The 15,025-nt window shown below is 42.0% G+C and overlaps 1 protein-coding gene across 6 annotated transcripts in view; it reads right to left on the minus strand.

Annotated features, from left to right (window-relative positions):
• Positions 1-15,025, minus strand: part of LOC140714604 (myosin-10) — a 174,143-nt gene that overhangs the window by 7,690 nt on the left and 151,428 nt on the right. For all 6 annotated transcript variants that reach the window (XM_073025938.1, XM_073025936.1, XM_073025934.1 and 3 more), the window contains 7 exons: positions 14,623-14,835; positions 12,678-12,839; positions 12,331-12,459; positions 10,564-10,652; positions 9,100-9,223; positions 7,272-7,480; positions 5,339-5,447 (listed from right to left, as the gene is read on the minus strand). In XM_073025938.1, coding sequence (XP_072882039.1) covers positions 5,339-5,447; positions 7,272-7,480; positions 9,100-9,223; positions 10,564-10,652; positions 12,331-12,459; positions 12,678-12,839; positions 14,623-14,835 — 1,035 coding nt within the window. The remainder of the gene's footprint in view (positions 1-5,338; positions 5,448-7,271; positions 7,481-9,099; positions 9,224-10,563; positions 10,653-12,330; positions 12,460-12,677; positions 12,840-14,622; positions 14,836-15,025) is intronic.

The following is a 15,025-nucleotide window of genomic DNA, read 5'->3' on the forward strand; positions in this document are numbered from 1 at the left end:
CAAATGCCTCTCCCCTCCTATCCTCCACCCACACCTCTTATTCCTTTTTAAAAAAAAAATGGTAGAAACAGAAGGTTCAAAAGGTAGCACAAAATTAAAATCTAACCCACAGCAAACATCATTAAGCCAAGCACCAAGTACAGGAAACAAAATGAGGGCAATTTTAAACTGTAAAGTACGGAACACTGATCTGATACCTATTCTGCACCTCACCAATGAACCATGGAGCAGATCTTCTGCCAAGATTCACTAGGAATGCCTTTGTTATTTTAAAACAAAAATCTGAAGAACTTCAATTATTAAAACACAAACTCATTTTAACTAACTTTCCAGCAGCTGATAAATTTTACCAGGCACAGCTCAGAAGCAGTGTGCTTGAACTATTGGGGAGGGGTTAAACTAATTTGGCAGTGGCAGGGGGATGGGAACTGGAGTGATAGGGCTGAGGATGGGGCAGTTGGAATGCCGTGTGCATGGAGACTGAGGAAGCACAGGCAGATGAGAGGGTAAAATTGCAGTCAGCTGAAGTGTAACGGGGGGAGGCAAAAATCAAAATGGGTGATGAATATAGGACTGATGGGGTTATATTTGAATGCATGCGGTATACAGAATAAAGTAAATTATTTTGCAGCAGTTAGATTGGCAGTTATGACATCACAGGCTGAGTTCTGCTGGAAGATGATCATAGTTGGGAGCTGAACATCTAAGATTGTATCAAAGGACAGGCAGGCAGACGGGATGGGGTGGCTCTGTTGGTAAAATATATAGACCTCCATACAAGAGCCAGGAGATGGGATACAAATTGCAATACAAGAAAGAAAATCAAGTCAAGTCAACTTTTATTGTCATTTTGACCATAACTGCTGGTACAGTACACAGTAAAAATGAGACAACGTTTTTCAGGACCATGGTGTTACATGGCATTACAAAAACTAGACTGAACTACGTTAAAAACACAGAGGAAAAAAAATACACACAACTACACTAGACTACAGACCTACCCAGGACTGCATAAAGTGCACAAAACAGTGCAGGCATTACAATAATAAACAGGACAGTAGGGCAAGGTGTCAGGCCAGGCTTCGGGTATTAAGGAGTCTGATAGCTTGGGGGAAGAAACTGTTACATAGTCTGGTCATGACAGCCCGAATGCTTCAGAGCCTTTTCCCAGATGGCAGGAGGGAGAAGAGTTTGCATGAGGGGTGCTCTTTACAATCTCTACAGAGGAGCCGTCAATGTTCAGCGGGGAGTGGTCGCTCCGTGCCCTCCTGAAGTCAACAACCATCTTTGTTTTGTTCACATTAAGAGACAGGTTGTTGGCTCTGCACCAGTCCATTAGCCGCTGCACCTCCTCTCTGTAAGCTGACTCATCATTCTTGCTGATGAGACCCACCACAGTCGTGTCATCGACGAACTTGATGATATGGTTCGAGCTGTGTGTTGCAGCACAGTCGTGGGTCAGCAGAGTGAACAGCAGTGGAATGAGCACACATCCCTGGGGAGCCCCCGTGCTCAGTGTGATGGTGTTGGAGATGCTGCTCCCGATCTGGACTGACTGAGGTCTCCCAGTCAGGAAGGCTAGGATCCAGTTGCAGAGTGAGTTGTTCAGGCCCAGTAGGCTCAGCCAGTATCCAACTAGTTTCTGAGGGATGATTGTGTTGAATGCTGAACTGAAGACTATGAACAGCATCCAAACATATGTGTCTTTTCTATCCAGGTGGGTTAGGGCCAGGTGGAGAGTGGTGGCAATGGCGTCATCTGTTGAGCGGTTGGGACGGTACGCAAACTGCAGGGGGTCCAGTGAGGGGGGCAGCAGGGTCTTGATATGCCTCATGACGAGCCTCTCGAAATACTTCATGATGATGGATGTGAGTGAAACGGGACGGTAGTCATTTAGGCAGGACACTGAAGACTTCTTCGGCACGGGGACAATGGTGGCGGCCTTGAAGCAGGTTGGAATGGTGGCGCTGCTCAGGGAGATGTTGAAGATGTCAGTGAGAACATCTGCTAGCTGGTCTGCACATCCTCTGAGCACTCTACCAGGGATGTTGTCTGGTCCAGCAGCCTTCCGTGGGTTGACCCTGCACAGGGTTCTTCTCACGTCGGCCACGGAGAGACACAGCACCTGGTCATTTGTAGGAGGGGTGGACTTCCTCGCCACCACGTCATGTTCTACCTCAAACTGGGCGCAGAAGTTATTCAGCGCATTTGGGAGGGAGGCATCACCTGCACAGTCAGGTGATGTTGTCTTGTAATTGGTGATGCCCTGGATGCCCTTCCACATGCATGTTAACAAAAGGATAATGTTATGATAGTCATGGTGTATATTCAATATGCAGGTAGATTGGGAAAACTGAGTTGGTGCCGAATCCCAAGAGATGGAATTTGTTGAATGTCTACGAGATGGCTTTTTAAGAGCAGCTTGTGGTTGAGCCCACTTAGGGAAAGACAATTCTGGACTGGGTGTTGTGTAATAAAACAGATTTTATAAGAAAGTTTATGGTAAAGGAACCCTCAGGAGGCAGTGCTCATAAAGTGGTAGAATTCATCTTGCAGTTTGAACATAGTTTTCTCCTTTCGCTTGTTCTTCCTTTCTTCTCTTTTCTATAAGTATACCTCTGATAAATATTATGCCACAAATATGACTATATGATATATATGTACAATATCTGAAATACATCTTATGGAAATGTTTATTTGGTGAACTTCAATAAAAAATAAATTACAAAAAAGGGAGAAACTGAAGTCAGACATATCAGTATTACAGTAAAGGGAATTAGAGGCTTGGGAGAGGAGATGGCCAAAATTGACTGGAAAGGGACTCTAGCAGTGATGACAGAACAGCAATGGCTGAAGTTTCTGGGAGCAACTCGAATGGCACAGGATAGAAACACCCCAAAGATGAAGTGTTCTAAAGGGACGATGATGCAACTGGGACTGGCAAGGGAAGTCAAAGATAGCATAGAAGCAAATCAAAGGGCATATAATATAGCAAAAATTAGTGGGAAGTTTTTTAAAAACAGAAGGCAACTAAACAATGCATGAGAGAAACGTGAAATATGAAAGTAAGCTAGCCAATAATACAAAAGAGGATTTTTTCTCTCACCCCCAAACCCCCAGAGTGAAAGGGAGGCGAGTGTGGATATTGGACTGCTGGAAAATGGTGCTGGAGGAGGTAATGGGGATAAAGAAATGGCGGGCGAACTTTAAGTACCGTGCGTCAGTCTTCACTGTGGAAGACACCAGCAGAATGTTAGAACTTCATAACTGTCAACGGGCAGAAATTAGTGTGGTTATTACTAAGGATAATGTGCTAGGGATGCTGAAAGGTCTGAGGTAGAGATCACTTTGTGACCAAATGGACTACATCCCAGGGTTTGAAAAGAGGTGGCTGAAGAGGTTGTGTAGCCATTAGTAATGATCTTTCAAGAATCAATAGATTCTGCCATGGTTGAGGACTGGAAAATTGCAGTCCTCCACTCCACTCTTTAAGAAGGGAGGGAGGCTGAAGAAAGGAAATTATAGGCCAGTTAGCCCAACTTCAGCGACTGACAAGATGTTGGAGGCCATTACTAAGGGTGAGGTCCGGAGTGATTTGATGTACATGAAAAAATAAGCCAAAGTCAGCATGTTTTTCTAAAGGGAATTTGTGCCAAACAAATCTGTTGGAATTCTTTGAGGAAATAACGGAGGACAGACAAGGGAGAGTGAGTGAATATTGTTTTCTTGGATTTTCAGGAGGCCTTTGACAAGGTGCCACACATGAGGCTGCTTAACAAGATAAGAGCCTATGGCATTACAGGAAAGATACTAGCGTGGATAGAAGATTGGCTGATTGGCAGGAGGCAAAGAGTCGGAATAAAGGGGCCCTTTCTGATTGGCTGCCAGTGCGTAGTGGTGTTCCACTGGCTCAATGTTGGGACCACTTGTTTTCTGGTTATATGTCAATGACTCAGATGACAGAACTGATTGCTTTGTGGCCAAGTTTGCAAATGATATGAAAAAAAAAGGAAGGGCAGGTAGTGTTGAGGAAGCAGGGTATCGACAGGAAAAAAAGTGGCCGATGGAATATAGCGTAGGAAAGTGTTTGGTCACCCACACAATAAAGGTGGAGACTGTTTTCCAAATGGGAGAAAATGCAGAATTCAGTGGTGCAAAGTGACTTGGGGAGACCTCATGCAGAATTCATTAAAGGTTAATCTCCAGTTTGAGCTTCTGGTAAGAAAGAAAAATGCAATGTTAGCAAGGACTAGAATACAAGGACAAGGATGTGATGCTTGGGCTTTATAAAGCATTGGCCAGATTAGGCCCTTTCTCTGAGAGGAGATGTGCTGGCATTAGAGATGGTTCAGAGGAGACTCAAGAGAATGAGTCCCAGAGTGAAAGTGTAACATACAAGGAGCATTTGATGACTCTGGGTCTGTACTCAGAGTTTGGAAGAATGAGGTGGGATCTCATTGAATCCTATTGAATATTGAAAGGCTTAGATAGAGCCAATGTGGAGAGGGTATTTCCTGGTGGCTGAGTCTAGGACCAGAGGGCACAGCCTCAGAATAGAGAGGTATCCATTTACAACAGATATCAGGAGGAATTCCTTTAATCAGAAGGTAGCGACTTTGTGGAATCCACTGCCACAGATGGCTGTGGAAGCCAAGTTATTGGGTATATTTAAAGTGGAGATTGACAGGTTCTTGATTAGTCAGGAGGGCAAAGGTTATGTGGAGTGCGCAAGAAAATGGCATTGAAAGGGATAGTAAATCAGCTATGATGGAATGGCAGAGCAGACGATGGGCTGAATGGCCTAATACTGCTCCTTTGTTCTATAGTCTTACGGTCTTCGCAGCCAAATGAATGGCCGATACACACAAATACATGGGCCAATTCCAGATACAGTCCATTTTCATATGAACACGTGTTTTAACAATTGAATGCTTCTACCATTAAAAAAAATTTTTACATATGGAACATATTCAAATACCACTGACAGATGGGCAAGCTGGGGGGAGACTATCACTACTGTAAAAGGCATTTTGACTTGTCAAAGACTGTCATTAATACAGCATAGAAACACGGCCAGTGTCCACCACACTGATGCCAACGAGAAATCTTCCAATTACAATAATGCTACATTGCACCCATTTTATTCCTATCAATTGCTTTTAAAGGACACTTGGTTTAGAGGGACATTCTGATCAGTATGGACCTGTGTCCATATTGTAGTATTCTGACAGATTCTACCACTTACTTCTACATTTGGGCCTTTTAATGTGGTCAGTTAACCCTCCAACTATTAGTGGAAGAATATTATACTGAGAAGAGCTGGTAGCTGAGGCGATACCTGCTCCTTGTACTGATCAGCATGTCGACGTTCATCTTCGACCTGCATGTACACTTCCTTCAGTTTCTTCTCTGTGCGGCGTACCAACTTGTTGGCTGTTGCTCGCTCCCTGCAAATAAAAGAGACACCAATTTAAAAGCAAAAGTCAAAACAAATCTACTGGCACAAAAACTGGCAATGCTCAGGGAAATGAACAAGTAGCAGCTCCAATGAGTGCTAACACTATAAACGAAAGCACAAAGAATATAGTTGTCCTATCTAAACAAATTGCATTCCAATGGATGAACTGATGAAGGAAATTAGCTCAGCAGATTTTTTTGGGCATTGAGGCGACTCTCTTTTGACGAACTGAATTAAAATCTTTAAGATTTCTTTTCACTAGATTCAGAGTATCAAATTTCACAACCTTCAGTTCAAATGCTAAATACACAGTTGTTTGGAAATACAGTGCTATTACAAATGCAGAGAAAACTAATATTCATAAACTTCCAGTGCTTCCAACTTTTCTGAATATCAACACATTAATGAATTTCATATTTCAGACTAGAATGAACTGAATAGATTTAATAGATTAATCCATTTCCCATTGTCCCCAGCTACATATACAACCCTTAACACCAGTTCCAATGAAATATGCAATTTTCTGTGGGGTTAGCCACCTGTGCATAAGAGAAAGATCCCCTGTCACATTTTAATTTGTATTGTAAAAATTAAATGCCAGTTGGTCAAAAAAAAAATTCAAACTTCTACCACTCTGAACTACTATAACCATGAAACATCTATTCCCTGATGACTTCCCTGCTTCACCACTAATGTTTTGAATAGAGTGCCACTAATGATGAAATGTAAACAAAGCTACCACAAGCAAAGCACCAGGTTTAAATCATTTTAACTAAAATTAGAGCCAGATTCATGCAGCACAGAAACACACTGCAGCCCACTGAGTCATTCAAAACACGAATTACCCATTTATACTAAACCCGTATTAACATCAGCTCCAGGTGGAAACCTACAAACTCCACACCGACAGCTTTAGAAGTCAGGATAAACTACAAGGCAGTGGCTCTGTGAACTATCCCATCGTGCTGTGTCACTACAGCACAGAAACAGGCCCATCAGCCTGAATCACCCACACAAACAAGATACTCATCTATGCTAATCCCATTTCCCCACATTTATCCCATCTTTCTCTATTCCTTTCTAACCCATGTCCCTGTCCAAATGCTTTTTAAAAAAAACGCTGATTGTATCTACCTCCACTTCTTCTGGCAGTTTGTTCTAAATATCCCCCAGCCTCTGTGTGGAAAAACTAGTCCCTCAGATCTTCCTTCAATATTGCCCCTCTCACCTTAAACCCATGTCTTCTAGTTTGAGACTCCCCTATCCTTGGAGAAAGACTGTACAGCCTTCATGACTTTATGAACTTCTACAAGATCACTCCACAGTCAAGTAAGAACAATCCCAATCTACCAAATCTCACCTTGTAACTAAAGCCCTGCATTGTCAGCCTGCTGCTGAAACCCTTTGGCACACTTTCTAGCACTACCACAATGCTACCATCTCCATTTTGTCATCCAGTACAATAATCACAATCCAACTCTGAAAACATGCCAATTATTACTCATGGCCCAAAAAAGCACTCGGCCCCCACCCCAATTTCTGGAATTAAGGAAACTGCTTTCTCATCTCCACTTCACAAGCTGGCAGTTTCAGTTGGGGCCCCAGTTGTCAAATGCACTTCGGAACTGAAATACAGGCCTCTGGGAGATTAAAAAATATACTCAAGGATTATTTTTGCACATTAGTTAAACTCAGGCAGCCACTTTAATTTTCTGGTGTTTAGTGGGACTATTCACTGCATCACTAAACTGTCAAGTGAGACTCCATGGAACCATACATCTACTGCTTTTGTTAAATTGAATAGTTATTTTACTTTGCTTCCTGTTCAAGTTGCTCCTCCAGCTGTGTTATCTTAGCTTCCAGTGCTGAAATTGTTGACTTGAATTTGGACTTGACCGATCCCTCCAGCTCTTGCAGCTTGGCTTTTAGCTCCTTATTCTGGCGCTCAAGTTGTTGCCGTGCGTTTTCGCTCTTCTGACCGGCACTGCGCTCGCTCGCAAGTTCTGAATTCAGAGTTTCAACCTGCCACAAAAAAGTCACACCACAGCAAACAGATTATGTGTCAGAAATGTAAGATTTTGTCTTTCATAAGTGTCACAATTGCCAAGTTTCTCTTTGGCAAAAGTTTCACAATTGCCAAGTCTTTGGCTTGAATATTAGCAATGATCCAGCAAAGAGATGTTGTGCTGGCCAAGTTGACTCTTGGCAAGCGATACAACCTCCTTAAATCTTATAAGTTGCATTGAAATAAGTTTGGAGAAAGGAAGCAAACAGACTAAATTTTATCGCGAGCAAATAACTAAATGTTATCTGAAGTGCATAAAACAGAATGTCCACTGCTGTAAATTATTTTTCATGTCTGAACTCTGAATAACCTTCCTTTTACTTCCAACAACTGTTCACTATCTGTATGGTCTATGCTACAATATCCTGCTGGCTCGCAAAACCTTGATAAGCTAAATATATCAAAGTGAAGCTGAATGTTTTGACTTAGCAAAAGAATGCTGTGGCCAGCTGAAATCGGAAGATAACGGATGGCATGGAATAAGATCAACACAGAGCCAACTTAACTCACTTAAATTCAAAAATAATTTCGTGGTGACCTGAAGGAAGATTCTGATAGCAGTCCACCAGTCAAAATCCCCTTCTAATCAGATTTCCACAAAATACTCAGGCCAAATGTGAGAAAGAGCTGGGCAAATGAAATTTTGGTTTCCAAGGTGGGATGACTTCTCAAAGCTCAAAGTTAATTTAATATCAAAGTAGCTATATGTCACCATAAACAACCTTGAGATTAATGTTCTCTTGGGCATTCACAGTAAATACAAGCACAATAGAATCATTGGAAGACTACACCCAAAAGGATGGACAATGTTCCAAGACAATAAACTCTGCAATTGCCAAATAATAAAAACAAATACACAAGCAATACATATCAGGAACACGAGTTGATGAGTTCTTGAAAGCTGAATCGACGGGATTCTAATTCTCATGTTGTCTTTTGGTATATAAAGTATCCAAAATAAATAATTATATATGTAATAATTTGAAATTTTTTTCCACTCGTATTTTTTGACATTTGTATGATTTTTTTTGCGTGTGGGGTGTATTTGAAATTTTTCTGTGAATGGGTTCCGTGGTTTTCTTTGTTTCATGGCTGTGTGGGGAAGACGAATCTCAGGGTTGTACCCTGCAGACATACCTCGATAATAAATGTACTTTAAATCTTGAGTTATTGCTCCAGGGCATTTTGAAAGCAACCAGTTCATTCACCAGAAAGTGGGTGATAGCCACCTTCAACCAGGGCACCTGGGCTGCTTCAAGCAGAAATTGGCAACTATCGTTCCACCGAAAGCCAGACTATGTGCAGCTGCTTAAAAACTGAGCAAAACTGCTAGTATTTCACTTCACCCTTTCTACAAATTACCAACATTTAATTGCATCCAGGACCAAGCAGGTAGAGGGAAAAGCTCAAATGGGTTGGAACTGTCTAGCATGCAAACTGCATTTCAATCTATTGGCTCAGTGCCTATATTCAAGTACGATTTCTGAAGTAAATGACATCAAAGACTAAAGGGAATGACAACAGAATATTTCCAGAGGCAAGCTTTATAACCAACTTTAATCAACCAATGTCAAACCTGCATTGTGGTCTTTCGGAATCTATCGTTCAGAAGCTCTGTATTGCTCTGTTCTTCTTCGAGCTCTTCCTCTAACTGGACAATACGAGCCTCCAGACGACGCTTCTCATCCAGCAAAGCAGACCTGCAGAACCACGACAAGGACAAGTTTACACTAGAATTCAATTTCTCGCACATCTCAGACACCAATTTGGTTTAGGGCTCAGAAACTGTGACTGGCTGTGGACTTGGAATGTTCTATTTTGAAGATAAAGCTACTCAAAATTTGATAAAAACAAAATGTTGGCGGAACTCAGCAGGCCACACGGCATCTATGGGAGGAGGTAGTGACGACGTAGTGAATTTGATTTCAGGCTAAGCAATTATTTAACCAGGTTCCAATACTCTGATACACTGACCAAGTGTGCAATACTTGGGTAAATTATCTGATTTCCACGTTATCAGATTAGACACCGTAGAATATGGATTATACAAAAAAAAAATACAAAGCCAACTAACCCATCACTCACTGCACATTCTTTATATTTTAAGTAAAGCAAACACAAACACTAAACTGGAAAATCACTGCAAGGAGGAGGAATTGTACAATCCAGATTTTGTGCTTTTAAATGTAAAGGCAATTCACAATTCTGAAATTTACCGGTAGCTAGGGCATTTGCAGCAATTAGATCCTGCCAAATGTACAAGTATATATTTTCTTACAAAAATAATTATGGTTGCGGCGTTTGACTGAGAGACAGGCTGATTGATCGACAAGGCTGAGGAAAATAAGCACCAATGTCCATCAGTAACCGCAAGAAATGCTGTGCTTACATACGGTTTTCCCGCACACCTCCTGCTCCCACCTTTTCTAGTGCGCTTCCATGCGACTTGAATGAGATAGCTATGGGCTCAGAATTTCTATGTTGGAATACTGTTTCACAGTAAGTCCTTTTGTTTCCAATGCAAAGACCAAATCAGAAGTCTAGTCGTCTACAAAAGACGTGATATTTGGGAAGCAGTACTGGTATCTGGAACTAAATAGAGGACAGCAACATTCTAGGAGGAAAATAAAGGCTTTGGACAAGCAAAATAACCAAATATCCTGAAATGTCCAAATGCTACTTGTGTTATACTAAGCAGAGTGCCCCAGTTTTAGGGATAAGCCTGCAGAGGGAAATTAAATAAAATATTAACGTTGCAACTAAAAGTCAATCTTGAAATCAGCTACAATTTTGAGCTTTACTCAATAGATGCTCATAAACTCCTGAGAAAAATCGAAGCTTGGACCAGCTTGGCTCCCTTTATAAACATCTTGCAGCTGGGTATGTTCAGGCAACTGCAAACTCTGGAGATATTCAACCCAGACTTTCTTGCTGTTAACACATGAACTACATTTAATTTAAATCACAGTAAATCAATTGCTCTATGTAAAGCAGTTTATATTAAGAACTGGGGTAATGGGCCAATGTCACGCTTCCTTACTTTCCAGATGTGCTGTTTGCAATTTCATCTCCCAGCTCATCACGTTCCTGCTCTGCATGGCGACGTGCTCGCTCCGAAGCGGCCAGCTCCTGCAAAACAGTGCAAAGTTCAGCTCCACGCAAGGCTCAAAGACAACAATAAAGCAATGATCTCCAGCGACACTAGACATATCATACAGCAACCAATTAAAAATTAACAGCTCTTGCGAGCAAATCAGTATTGCAATAAATTTCCTTAAATGCACATCAAGCTTTAAAACGATTAACGTGTTCCATCAGTTGGGATCCTGCCTTAAGTGGCTCCATTCACTTATCTTGGTTCCATATATCCAGAGTGTGTGGCATGTAGCCAGGTGGTTAAGGCTTTGGACTAGCGATCTGAAGGTTGTGAGTTCGAGCCCCATCCGAGGCAGTGTGTTGTATCCTTGAGCGAGGTACTTAACCACATTGCTCCAGTCCACCCAGCTGAAAATGGGTACCGGCAAAATGCTGGGGGTTAACCTCGCGATAGACCGGCGCACTACCCAATAGGCTCTTAAAAGACCATATTGTATCTGCTTCCACCACCGCCACCAGTGGATTCCACGCACCCTCCACTCTGGGGAAAAAAAAAACTTTCCTCTGACATCCCCTCAGTACCCATTTCCAAGCACCTTAAAACTATGCCCCCTTGTGTTAGCCATTTCAGCCCTGGGAATAAGCCTCTGGCTATCCACATAATCAATGTCCCTCATCAGCTTGTACATCTCTATCAGGTCACCTCTCATCCTCCATCACTCCAAGGAGAAAAGGCCAAGTACACTCAACCTATTCTCATAAGATACGCCCTCCAACCCAGACAACACCCATGTAAGTCTCCTCTGCACTCTGTCTATAGTATCCACATCTTTCTTGTAGTGAGGCGACCAGAACTGAACACAGTACTCCAGTGGGGTCTGACTAAGGGCTTATACAGCTGTACATTACCTCTCGGCTCTTGAACTCAGTCCCACGGCTGACGAATGCCAACACACCATATGCCTTCTTAATACAGACAACCTGTGGAAGCAGCTTTGAGTGTCCTATTGACACAGAGCCCAAGATCTCACAGATCCTCCACTCTGCCAAGAACCTTACCATTTATATTCTATTCTGTCTTCAAATTGGACCTACCAAAATGAACCACTTCACACTTACCTGGGTTGAAGTCCATCTGCCACCTCAGCCCAGTTCTGCATCCCACTGTAACCTCTAACAACCCTCCAGACTATCCACAACACCCCCAACCTTCATGTCATCAGCAAACTTACTAACCCACCCTTCTACTTTTTTTGATTTTTTATAAATGACCTGGACAAAAGAGTAGGGGTCCCAGAACAGATCTCCGGGAACACCACTGGTCACTGACCTCCATGCAGAGTACGAACCAACCGACTTCCATGCAGATATTAGTATTAGTCACTGAATTTTAAAGGCTGCTGCTATGGATTTGGTTTGGGTCATACTGTTTTACAAGATTTTTAAAAAAGGAACAGTTTATTGATCATAATCTAATCAGCTATATCTCGCTATAGTTTGCCCTGTTACAAGTCCAACACAGACAGCTTCATCTCATTTCACTAGCTCTTAGTTTATTTCCAAAATCTTGCAGTTAGATAAACATTTCTGTTTATGTGGTTGCCCCAGATTGGTAATTTCTCTACTCAAACTTGCGTTATCTGCACTAATGAGCGTGATATTTCTCCTTGGCCTGGCTGACGTCCAAGTAAGTGAAAGTATGGTGACAAACCTCATGAAGCTGCAGAATTTCTGCTTCTAGACTCTTCAGCTTCTTTTCATTCTCCTTTGACTGTGCAAAGATCTCATCTCTGGAAACACGAGCTTCTTCTAGCTCACGCTGGTAATCTTTCATCTGTGCCTGAAAAAGGTGTGAATTTGTTTAAATCTTCCTTCAAGTTCATCTGACAATGAACTATGCATAACTTTAGTGCAATTTACTGTCTATGAACTATACAATCATTACTATGTATTATAAACTGCATTCTGTAGTGGTGGAAAATCTTTAACTTCATTAAGAACCGGGATCTCTTCCTTTGCAGAAGTAAACTATAATTGTGGAAGTTTAAAGTGACTCACTTGAAGTCTTCGGAGTTGTTTAATTGCCTCTTCACGACTTTTATTTGCTGCCTCAATTTGTGCTTCCAGATCCTTCAAATCCATCTCCAGCTTCTTCCTTGCAGACACTGCTTGTGCCCGCTGTTTCCGTTCATCCTCCAGCTCTGCTTCAAGCTCACGAACCTATAGCAAGCAATAATGACATTAGTGAATTGCAAATGCCTCGCTCCAAGCATCGCTAACTCCAACCTCATAGTAAACTGATCATCTACAACATATATGTCAAACTCAAGGCCCGCGGGCCAAATCCGGCCCGCGGTGGAATTATCTTTGGCCCGCGAGATAATATCTAATTACTATTAAAGCTGGCCCCAGTAATCGAAGCGCCTATGGCGTATGATATGGCTAATGCTGAGTTTATTCAGGTACCAGGTTTTCAGGGTTTTTAGTGTTTATTCGGCAGTCTTCTTCATAAGAAACGGAATTTGTAAAGTGAAACACTTTGTAGTTAAAGCAGAGACTGAGACACACGAGAGCAGGCTGAAAAAACGGAGGCAACGAAAGCTGCGTTCGCACGCGTCCGACTGATCCGGCCCGCATGAAGCTGCATTTTGCTCAATCCGGCCCGTGACCTAAAATGAGTTCGACACCCCTGATCTACAAAGTTCAGGTCTAATGCTGTTTATTCTACTGCTACTTCAATGCTGAAAGGTTCAAAGGCAAAACCACGTTTGTTCCTAATTTCACTATTACAATTCTGTCCAATTTATCAACAGGAGCAAGTTCTAATTGGAATAATTAGAACATTAGTGTTAAATGGCCTAATGATCAACCACTTGAACAGTTGAACTAAAATGTGCAGTTCCAAGATAATTCTTGCCAGTCTTCTCCAATATCTGCTAGAGTAATCATAATGTGGAGCAAAAATGGAGTTCACTATGAACATAACTATAATGGGGACTTTGTTCCAGCCATCAAAAACTAGTCATTCACTCTGCCAAAGACTGTCAATCTTCGTGCCACTGACAGTGGATTGGTTCAGATGCAGATTCTGTTGTTACAATTCTCACAAAGCACCTGCACTCCACATGCTGTCACATTCAGCTGAAAGCTATTAAAGGTGTTTAATTTAGGCCTTGTGAAATGGCCTATGCCCAAAATCCCCAGCTTAATGCTTGGCCCTTTGTTTCAAGTGTCTGGTATTGACAGCTGAGTTAAATATAAACTGAAGGGCTCCCCCCACAACACCCTCCCCCCACAATGGATACTTACAACCCAAATTTCTGAATAATCTATAATTAACTTAAGCTCTCCAGAAACCCAGCAAGACCAAATAACTGAATCGTGGTATATAACCCAATAGCTATTAAATTGCACATTAATTAGACTGGAATCCCAAAACTCAGGTAACCATTTAGCTCATCTGAAATTACCCATCAATGGTTAAAGAAATTATTGAGAACAGCACATTCCAACATTGTTGACCACGTCAAAATATTTAGGATCAAAGGCCCCACCTGAAGCAGATTGAAGCATCTGATGGTTTAGGAACATCCACAGAAGGTGGAGAATGGGCTTCCTAAGTGAACTAGTACAGACTATAGACTGATGCACAAGGCAAATTAATAATTGATAAGCACTCAAGTCTACCTTTAGTCCTAGCCAGAGGTCAGGAAGTTGAAGCCACTTGTGTGTAAATGACCTCTAGCAAAAAGCTGGATGTTCTGCCCCTACAAAGTTACATACGAATGAAAATGTCAACCGAGAACCTGGTGAAACTAGTTGCAGTACAGCTTTCTGCCACTTACGCTAATTTAATATTGTGGCACAGAGCTTACTAGAACTGCTGATGTTCTACAACTCGATTTGGAGTTTTGTCAACTAATGCTTCATTTACTTCAGCAAGTCATTTTGTATTAGTGAACAGGATATTGATGAGGAAGACACCTTCTGATAAAGAACTTACCTGTTTAACCAACATTCTCTTTTTCTCTTCATTCTGTTCATCCCGGGCCTGCAGGTCTCGCTCAAACTGTGCCTTCATGGCCTGCATATTGACCTCCAAACGAAGTTTGGCATCTTCAGTCGCCTGCAGCTCGTCCTCCAACTCCTCAAGCTGAGTCCTCATCTCCTCCACTTGTTGTTCCAAGGCCCGCTTGGATTTCTCAAGTTCATGCACCTTCCCAAATAAAAGACCAGTTCGATCAGGTACATTTATTTATTGGTCAACTCCCCATCCACTTCAAGGTCTTACATTGCTTTTCCAGGAGCTAGAATCCACAAACTGAGGAAATTTCACCTTCCTTTGTTACATTTGAGCAAAGCAGTAATTCACAAGGTGATGTTAAATGATCTTGAAATCAAGTGTG

The sequence above is a fragment of the Hemitrygon akajei genome, chromosome 22 (assembly GCF_048418815.1).
Source record: "Hemitrygon akajei chromosome 22, sHemAka1.3, whole genome shotgun sequence".
NCBI lineage: Eukaryota > Metazoa > Chordata > Chondrichthyes > Myliobatiformes > Dasyatidae > Hemitrygon > Hemitrygon akajei.